General features: G+C 39.7%; 1 protein-coding gene across 5 annotated transcripts in view; it reads right to left on the bottom strand.

The window, feature by feature from the left end:
- Window positions 1-10737, bottom strand: part of TLK2 (tousled like kinase 2) — a 126255-nt gene extending 115518 nt beyond the window's left edge. For 2 of the 5 annotated variants that reach the window (XM_023729383.1, XM_023729380.1), the window contains exon 1: window positions 8702-10085. In XM_023729383.1, the coding sequence (XP_023585151.1) occupies window positions 8702-8818 (117 nt within the window). In that variant the 5' untranslated portion in view covers window positions 8819-10085. Of the gene's footprint in view, window positions 1-8701; window positions 10086-10596 lie in introns of those variants that run through there. The other 3 variants (XM_004374239.2, XM_023729382.1, XM_023729381.1) reach the window with 3 other exon arrangements.
- Between the last annotated feature and the right edge of the window lie 6 nt (window positions 10738-10743).

A 10743-nucleotide genomic window follows, 5' to 3' on the forward strand; every position in this document is an offset into this window, starting at 1 on the left:
ATAAAGAGTAGGCAATTTTTTTTTTTTTTTGGTCGTTATTGTAAATGTATCTATCACGCTTCTGCTAATTCAACTTTTAACAGGTGTACAACTTACTGACAGCAATTATAATAATCAGCTGTGCAACTCTACCCTTAATCAATGGGATTTTTCCATCACTGTTAATCCCCTTTTTTCCCTTCCCTCCTGCCCCTGGTAACCACTAATAAACTTTATTCTCTACACATTTGCTTTTTCTTGTCTTTTTATATAAATAAGGTCATACAAGATTTGTTCTTTTGTGATTGGCTTATTTTGCTCAGCATAATGTCTTCCAGCTCTATCCATACTGTAGCCTGTATCAAGACTTCATTTCTCCCACTGGCTGAGCAGTATTCCACTGTATGTATATACCACATTTTGTTTATCTATTCATCTGCTGAAGGGCATTTAGATTGTTTCCACCTTTTGGCTATTATGAGTAGTGCTACAATGAACTTTGGTGTACAAGTCTCTCTGAGTCTCTGCTTTAAGTTTTTTGAGTACATACCTAGGAGTGGAATCGCTGGGTCATATGGTAGTTCTGTTTTTAGTGTTTTGAGAAACCACCACTCTTTTCCACTGTGGCTGTACCATTTTGCATTCCCATCAGCAATTGATATGGGTTCCAATTTTCCCACATCCTCATCAACATTTGTTATTTTCCGTTTTTTTCATCTTGGCCATCCTAATGGGAGTGAAACGCTATCTCACTGTGGTTTTGATTTGCATCTCTCTGATAGCTAACGACGCTGAGCATCTTTTCATGTGTTTGGCGGCCATCTGAAAGTCCTCTTTGGTGAAATGTCTATTCAAGTCCTTTGCCCATTTTATGATCGGGTTGTCTTTTTGTTGTTAAGGTGTCAAAGTTTCATATGTATTTTGGTTATTGGATTCTTGTCAGATATATGATTTCTGAAGATATTCTCCCAGTCAGTAGCTTGTCTTTTCACTTTTTTGATAAAGTCTTTTGATTTACAAAATTTTTAATTTTTATGAGGTCCCATTTATTTATTCTGTCTCTTGCTGCTTCTGCTTTTGTTATTGTGTTAGATAACCCATTGTTGAAAAGCTAGGCCTGAAAGCACTGCCCCTGCTTGTTCTTCTACTAAGAATTTTATAGTTTTAGTTTGCACATTTAAGTCCCTTAATCCATGTTGAGTTTGTTTTTGTGAACAGTGTGAGGCATAGATCCTGTTTCATTTTCTGCACATGGAAATCCAATTTTCCCAGTACCATTTACTGAAGAGACTTTTCTTTTCCCATCAAATGGACTTAGCACCTTTGTCAAAAATCAGTTGACCTCAGATGTGTGGGTTTAATACTGGACTCTCAATTCTATTCCATTGGTGTACGTGCCTATTGTTATACCAGTACCAGGCTGTTTTGATTACTGTAGCTGAATACTATGTTTTCAAATCAGGAAGTGTGAGTTCTCCTACTTTGTTCTTCTCTTTTAACATTGTTTTAGCTATCTGAGGCCTGCTGCCATTCCATATAAAGCTGAAGATAGTTTTTCAATTGCTGTCAAGAAGGCTGTTAGAATTTTGATGAGGATTGAGTTGAATCTATAGATTGCTTTGGGTAGTATTGACTTCTTAACAATATTAAGTCGTTCAACCCATGAACAGGGAACATCTTCCCATTTACTTATGTCTTCTTTAATCTCTTTCAGCAGTGTTTTATAGTTTTCACTGTATAAGTCTTTCATGTCCCTGGTTAGATTTATTCCTAGGTATTTTATTTTCTTAGATGCTATTGTAAATGGAAATGTTTCTCTAATTTCCCTTTCAGATTTGTCATTACTGGTGTACAGAAACTCAACTGATTTTGTTTGTTGACCTTCTACCCTACAACTTTGCTAAATTCTTCTATTAGCTCGAGAAGCTTTCTTGTAGGCTCTCTGGGACTTTGTATATATAGGATCATAACATCCACGAAGACATAATTTTACTTCTTCTTTTCCAATCTGGATACCTTTTATTTCTTTTTTTTTGTCTTAGTGCTCTAGTTAGGACTCCTAATATAATACTGAAAGGAATTGGTGAGAGCAGGCACCCTTGGCTTGTTCCCGACTTCAAGGGGAAAGCTCTGAATGCTTAGTTCTTTATCTTTCATAGAGAACCAATCAATAAATGAAAAAAAAATTTCCAAAAGAAGGCAAACAGAGCATAAGAGAGATTTAAAAAGAAAACAAGATTTATGCCCAGATACGTGTCATTACATTAAATGTAAATGAACTAAATCTTCCAATTAAAAGATAAAGGTTGTCAGACTGGATTAAAACAAAGAGTGGAACATAGCTAACATGTCTATATGGGTGACTAATGACTATTTTCATCTTTTCAATTCTCTCTTCCGATTCAAGCAAGATTTATCTAATTTATATAATATGCTGAGCATCTGAATAGTCAGAGAGAAATAACATATTATCTATGTCCTCAAGGAGACTAGTACGGGGAAAACAAATAAATGATATGTGTTACAATAAAAGTAGTTTGAATCCACTAGTTGCTCCTTGGAACCCTACCGAGGCAGTTCTATTCTGTCCTATTGGGTTGCTATGAGTTGGAATCGACTTGACAGCAACAGGTTTGGTTTTTTTGGTTCGTAGTAAAAGTAGGTTATCAAATGCTGATAAGATAATGCAGCTAGACTGGTGGCGGTATCTGGAAAAGCTATAAAGGAGAGACATCTGGAATATGCTTTGAAGAGTAAGCTAAAAGTTCATCAGGCAAGTAAAAAAGGAAAAGTAGAGAATACACCATGAGCATGTTTGCTAACGTTACAGGTTAGGAGATCAGCAATAGTTTGGGGGTGGCAGAGGATAGGGTGATTTGGTAGGGTGGGACAGTAGACAACTGGCCATGAGGTTGACAAGTATCATAGGGAGTTTTAACTTTATCTAGTAGGCAACAGCGACACTTTAAAGCAAGTGAGCAATATAATAATATTGACATTTTTATAAATAATTGGTGGCAGCACAGAGAAAGATGAATGGAGTAGGAAAAACCAGTTGCCGTTCAATCAACCCTGACTCATGGCAACCCCATGTGTGTCAAAGTGCTCCACAGGGTTTTCAATGACTGATTTTTCAGAAGCATATCACCAGCCTTTCTTCCAAGGTGCCTCTGAATGGACCTGAATCTCCAACCTTTGGCCAATACAGTTATGAATGAAGAGGTCTGGATTAAGGCAACAGCAATGGGGGTGGACAAACGTTTGAGAACCTCCAGAAAAAGAAGTGACATGAATTGATACCTGACTACATGTGAGATGAGGGGAGAATCAAATAAATACTAAAGGGAAAGAACAGTATAAAGGGAAGTATGGCAAATTTGTCAACGTAGTTTCCTAAACTTCACTGGTAAAATTCAAGTCTGTCAGTGCAGACTATTACTCAACATTTATCCTTACTGAAATTTTCTAATCATGAATTAAATGTAAAACACCTAAACATATTTAAAATAAATAAAAGGGCTAATGGACCACAACTACCACAGCCTCCACCAGACTGAGTCCAGCACAACTAGATGGTGAGCCGCTACCACTGCCAACGGCTCTGACAGGGATCACAATAGAGGGTCCCGGACAGAGCTGGAGAAAAACGTAGAACAAAATTCTAACTCACAAAAAAAGACCAGACATACTGGTCTGACAGAGCCTGGAAAAACCCCAAGAGTATGCTCCCTGGACACCCTTTTAACTCAGTACTGAAGTCACTCCTGAGGTTCACCCTTCAGCCAAAGATCAGACAGACCTATAAAACAAACAATAACACATGTAGTTCAACCATGCATACGAGACAAAATGGGCACACCAACCCAGGGGCAAGGACGAGAAGGCATGAGGGGACAGGAAAGCTGGACAAATGGAAATGGGGAACTCAAGGTAGAGAAGGAGACAGTGTTGACACATCGCAGGGTTGGCAACCAATGTCACCAAACAATATGTATATTAATTGCTTAATGAGAAACTAATTTGCTCTGTAAAGTTTTCACCTAAAATACAATTAAAAAAAAAAGTAAAGGGCATTCATATGTGAAACAACTAACACTGTTAGCTGTTATTCATAACTGAAATCTTCTAACTGATGCAATTAACTACATGACAGGAGAGAAAGGTATCAGAGGTATATTTTCAGAAGTCAAATTTGATCATTTAAGATGACTACGTAACAGACTTACAAATTTATAAAAGTTAGAAAAACACCATTTTTCTTTAAGAAAATATCAGACATCTACTGTGTGGTACTAAAGACTATGTGATTTCTAAAAATTTATCATCTTTGCTTCAGGATCTATAAAGTGGAGATTCTTATTGTGCCAAAATAAACAGTCCCACTTCTGTAGCTTCTCATTTTTCTCTTTTATTAGTTCAATGCCATAAACTGCATAATCCTTTTTATTCAATAAAACTGAAACCAATGACTAGACCATTAATCAAAAAACTAGGTTAGGGTGGGGAATATAAAAAATGACATCTTTTCTACGAACTTAAAACACATACATACATATTCTTTTGCAAGTCTTTTGAGAAAGGAGTTAAGGTCTTTTGAATTATAGATCCAATGCCTGTAGTTCCATACTATCTTACACCAACCACAGCCATAATGCATCATCTACAAATTCTTTCTCTAACAGTGAAGTGAGAACTTAAAAGATACTTGGCAAGGATCTAAAGGAAGAATTCCTCCTGATTTAAAAATAAATTTTTACAAATGTCTCCTTAGTAACCTTATATTTAGTCTTTTCACGGCAGTTAACTTAGTTTTCAGAGTAGAACTGCCCCACCAAGGAGCACCTGGTGGATTCGAACTGCAGGCCTTTTGGTTAGCAGTCTTAGCTCTTAACCACTATGCCACCAGGGTTTCCAAGTTTTCATAGAAACAACAATTCTTTGATTTTCCAATCTTGTATCATTGCTTTATGCAATTTTGTATTAAATTTTGTGATTTCAATAAGAAGTCCAAGTGGTCATAAACTGATCCTTGGTAGGTCTATAACTCAATCAGTAGAGCAGCCCAGTGGGCATCAGTCTTAGAAAAAGAGAATGGAGAATGTACATGAGTCTAATGAGTTGATCAAGCAGAGGTCTGTTAAGAGTAGTGTCCCTGTTATCATTTCTTATTGTTTTTATCATATTAAAGCATGTAGAACACTACCTGGAACACAGTAAGTACTAAATAAGTATTTGATACTATTAATATTCAAGGCTGCATGAATTCCACCTACTTTCCACATGGTATCCAGAATCACAGAGACTACCTTCACTTAAATTGCCAAAAGGGAGCAGAGTAGAGAATATAAACTGCAACACGTCCTCAATGAAAACCTACGAATACAGGCTACAGTCAGTTTCACTTTACTAGAAGTGGATTATCCAGTGCTTAAAAGAAGAGATTGTTAAAAACAAAGTAGGATAGCTCACATGTCAGGTCAACAGGAAACAAAGACGCAAGTTCACAAACCAATTTAACCTTACCAAAACCAAAACTCATAGTGACCCTATAGGACAGAGTAGAACTGCCCCCTAGGGTTTCCAAGGCTGCAAATCTTTATGGAAGCAGACTGCCACATCTTATTCCCATAGAGCGGCTGGTGGGTTTGAACTGCCAGCCTTTTGCTTAGCAGCTGCACGCTTAACCACTGCACCACCATGGCTCCTTAATTTAACCTTATCACTTCAAAAATGCTAAGAGAGTGATTACTCAAAAAAAAAAAAAACCCAAACCCACTACCATAGAGTCTAAGTGGCAGTGAGGCTAGAGTAGGGGAGTCCACTATAAACTTCTGAGTGCACGAGGCCACTTCCCCACATCATCAACTCACAAATGACAGAAAACAAAAACGCATAGTGCATCCCAAAGCCCGAACAAAGAACTGTTGGATCACTGTGATTACGAATTAAATATGCTAATAGAAAAGCTGAATGCATATAAATGCAATATGCAAGAAAATAAAAAATCTACAAATAAAAAAATCTAAGTAATGGACAACTTAAATATAGGCCATTTTGTTTTAGTCTAAGTTTTATGATTATTTCTAATTTGCAGGTGTAAAAAACTTGAAAGCAATATGACAGAAGATCTACAATAACCAGAAAGTTCGAAGACTGCAGCTACTTATAACACTCTTGTCCACTAGGAGAGCATCCACAGTGGCACTGACTTTCTTCCTTCTATGGACATCAAAAAGTACTGGAAATTTTATGAATAGTTAGGAGAAAGAGACAGCCCATGAGGCTGCACCAGTCCCACTAGATGGCACTATCACGGGAGAGTCACCCTGCTCTCCCATTTGGAATAGCAAGGACTGACACTCTCTCAATCTTTGCAGAACTGAAATCTACCATCAACACACTGACATCCTCACTGGAAAATTATGACCCATAACGAAGAATTCAAAGTTAGGAGGAGAAGTTTTTCCAAAAGTACCCTTTTCTCCCAGTACCATCGCCCCCTCCTCACCCCCATTTCAAATCAATGGTCGTAGAGATATAATGTCTTACAGGTTAAGAGAAGTTATACAAAATGGAGAGATTTTCTTTTCCTCTTCCTAACTATGCAACAATGGAATAATTTACTCACATTTTTCAAGTTTCTTTGCTATGGGGAAAAAAATTCTCTTGCTAGTCCCTGAAAAACATATTTATTGTAATCAATACACTTACCATGATGAAAACATCAAAATAATATACAACTACTGGCATTAAAAACAATTGGATATAAACAAACTGCTTTCTCTGTACAGATACTAAAACAGAACTTCCTATTAAACAGATAGGTTACTGCATTAAAGTTTGCTGGCACCTTAGTTACATGATTCGAAGTTGGACCTGGCAACAAAATCGAGAATGTCACTCATTCCCATCACTGACACCCTATTCCATCAAAAGTACACTTGGATATAACCATCATGAACCTAAAAACAAAGCAAAATAAAAACACCCTAACCACAAAGCCCAATGAGTTTAAATCACATACAATTTAAACAGAAACTTTCTTTTACTCAACTTTAAAAAAAAAAAAACCCACTGCCGCTGAGTCAATTCTAACTCACAGCAACCCTATAGGATAGAGTAGAACTGCCCCATAGGGTATCCAAGGAGAGGCTCGTGGATTCGAACTGCTGACCTTTTGGTTAACAGCCAAACGCTTAACCACTGCGCCACCAGGGCTCAATAGGTGGCCATTTATTTGAACAGACAGATTGGAGATGAGCCTTATGCTGAATTCCCAAGTTAAAAGACACATCAAAGGTCATTATTAAGTAATCAACTGAACCAGAGATGAATTTAATACTCAAATACACCGCTCATTTCTAGTTGAAGCTGCTTCACATCAGAAAATTTACATTAATATATGTAGCTTCAATATATAACAATACTCAAGTATATACCCATTCCAGAGTACTACAAGTCAGTTATTTTAAGTGGCCGAAGAAATCAAGAAGTACAAAATATGTAACAAATCCTGTGTTCCCACAGCACCTTGACACCGCTCTGATAGCTCTCATCACAGTCTGTCTCCTCTCTCTCTCCATACTTTCAGCTTGGAGACACTGTGCTAAGTGTCATTCCTAACATCCTGCACAATGCCTAGCATGCAGTAGGCACTCAGTATTTGTTAAACGAACAAAAACTACCAAGCTCACCAAAATTATGAGACCCACCAAAGAGGCTGATTTTTCCAACTAAACCTTGACAAACACCTTCTCCTTTAAGAAGCTACTAACGTATGAGACTAACATCTAGGTTTGTTTTCATGAGATAACTCTCAAGCTGTGGTCCACAAGTAAGTTATGATGATGGCAAGCCCAAAGACAGTGATCCCTATTACCGACTATGAGAAACAGGATTTCTTAAAAAACACAGGAAGAAATATACCACGTGAAATCAAAGATCAAAAATTCACACATCTCAAGCCCATGTAATGCAACAATCTTGGACTGGTGAGGCTGCTGAATAAAACATCATCAGAGATATGTTTTACATACTGCATCAAAATCATAAAGGTTTTTTACATCTTATATTAAAATCATGCTATGAGCAGAAGGGTGAAGTAGCAGGTAGATAAGGATTGACAAGAAGCTGTAACACTGCTCGACAGTAACACATGCCCATTAATGAGGGCTTGCTCTTATTTCATACACTACATGTCAAAAATAAAAACCGTGAACAAGAAGGAAAAATAGGATGAGACAGAAAGCAGTCTGAGGGTACAACCAGGAGGAATCTACCGAAATATAGATCTGGAGAACTGATAAGACTTAGCAGAGGCAGATTTTTCAGTACTCTACCATGTAACTATTCCAAAAGTTCAGTGTAAAGAAGCTATACGACACCTTATACTTAAAAGTTTTTTCAGAATGACTGAGAAGTTTCGATAAAATATGGCATAGACTCTAGACAGACATCCTGTTGGTATCCTTGCAAAAGGACCCATGGGAAACCTTTCCTATGTGAGAGGTAAAAAAGAAGCATATACTCCCATGTAGAACACCTTCAAACATACTATTAAATGATTGCTGGAATAACTGGTAGGATTTCAAAGTTCAGTGGAACCATGAGTCAAACCTTCTTCTCTGTGATCTGACTTTCAGTATGATCTACTCAAACCGTTCCTCATTATTTTTTAAAATATGTTTAGTCTACGAACAGCGTTCATTAACACTTTACTCACCTTACTAACACCAACTCCAGTAAACCTGGCCTCCAATAATTCCTGCCGTCGTGGGTCCAGGCTATGCAATTCTTCCATCATTTCTACTGAAAAAGAAAAAGTAGGCTGTGAGACCATGAAAACTAAAAAAGTGAGGCACTAATTTTTAGATATGACAAAACTCACAGTAAGTATTTAGCTGAATGGTCACATGCAAGTAAATATAACATACAAGTGATAAACTACAATACGTTGCACCAAATACACCAGGTAGTACATTTAAAATTAGAAAGCAACTCAGAAGTCTTATTCTATGAGGGCCACTTATTTCTCTGTAGTGTTGATTTGATTTTAACAGCCAAAGAACTCAAACTCCTCAAATAATCTCTGTAAAAGTTGAACACAGGAGAAAAGCAAAATAAGAAGGAACCTGCAAAAAGAAAATTCCTTCTATCAACTTGTGAACTTAGTGAAGTACTTTCTGATTTTTCTTTCACAAACACACAGGAACTAGTTCTCAAACTAAAAATATGAATCATTAATAATAATTTCAAAAGAATACAGCATGAATCAGAAGCTACAAATAACTCCAAAAAACACTATTATATAGCTCCATTCTCTGAAGGGTTCACAGCAGCTCATGAAAAAAAAGGAATTAATTATTTTAAATGTAATAGGGAGCCCACAGTAAAATCATCAACCTGTGTTCACTCAGGTTTAATACAGCTCTATAACCATTCCTTCACAAATTCTTCTGACCACTCCCAAAAGCAGGTTTCTCTAGAATCTACAGATCTGCTTTAGCACTCCTTCTAAGCAGGGAGGGGCAGGAGGACACCATTTTTAAACTTCTTCCATGACCAATTAATGCACAGTCTACTTTCAGCAAACACGTTCATTCCATGCAAGAGATCAACTCTTGCAAGACCCACTGGAACCCTCTCTTTAATATTAAAAGTGGGAAAGAGGTATACCACTACATTGAATGTTACTGCCATGACTGGCATGATTTAAAAGTTCCCTGACAACATGAATCAAACATTCTCCTCTGCAATCTAACAACTCCACGATGTCCAGTAACAACCCCTACAAGTCCTTCAATTTCATTTCCCTTCCAGGACTGAGGGCCTGGGGCAAAGGGGAACGAAAAGGTGACAAAGTTTCACCCACACACACAAGCACAGGTTAGAGAGAATTAGGACATTCTCGGAAGTATAGAGAGGCATCTTTTTTAAAAAGGAAAGAAAAGAGAAAGATAAAAAGGAGATTAAGCGTGAGTTTCCCCTAAGTGGCCTTCCTCATCTCGTTCTGCCCTAGTCGAGGCCAGAATGGCAGAGGTTGCAGCCTCCCTCAAACCCCAGGGTCTCTTGAACATTTCCCAAGGGTCTAACCGCAGGCCAGGCCCGGAAAATGACGCTCCGGCGGTTATTCCATTTAATGTCAACTCATGTTAAGGAAACAGCCTCTCCGTTTCATTCCAGCCGGGCCCTGGACCGGGATCCTCCCTGTGGCCCACAGCCGGGAAGCAGGACCGATGGGGCCTGGCGCTGGCGCCCCTCGCCACCTCCAAACTTTCCCCAACTCCAGGCCCACCTGTCACGGAGGGAAGACGGGCTAGCTGTCGGGGGCGCCCGGGAGGCTGCCGGGGCCTCCAGCTGCTGGGGCGCCCCCTTCTCTCCGCCGGCCGCCGGTCCCACTCCCAGGCCGGGGCCGCTTGGGCCTCCCCCATGTTCGGCCCGGCCCCTCGGCGACCTGCAGCCCTCGGGGAGCCCCTTCCGCCTCAGCGCCAAGAAGCTGCGGCCCGGCGCCGGCCCCCAAGTGAGCCTCGACCGTAGCCTCCCAAGGCCGAGGGGGTCCCCGGGACGGTTAATGCCTCAGGCCTGGCGCCCTCCCCCGCCCGGGGCTCAGCCTCTCACCTGCCGCCGCTGCCGCTCCACGCTCCTCCCGGGAGGGGCCCCGACCCGACCCGGCTGCGGGCCGCTTCGCTTTCCCCCTGGGCAGGCCCGGGGCGGAGCCGGGGCCTCTCCTGAGCGCCGCAAACCCCTGCCCGGGCAGCCGCCGCC

The sequence above is a fragment of the Trichechus manatus genome, unplaced genomic scaffold, assembly GCF_000243295.1.
Source record: "Trichechus manatus latirostris isolate Lorelei unplaced genomic scaffold, TriManLat1.0 scaffold00028, whole genome shotgun sequence".
In the NCBI taxonomy this organism is placed as follows: domain Eukaryota; kingdom Metazoa; phylum Chordata; class Mammalia; order Sirenia; family Trichechidae; genus Trichechus; species Trichechus manatus.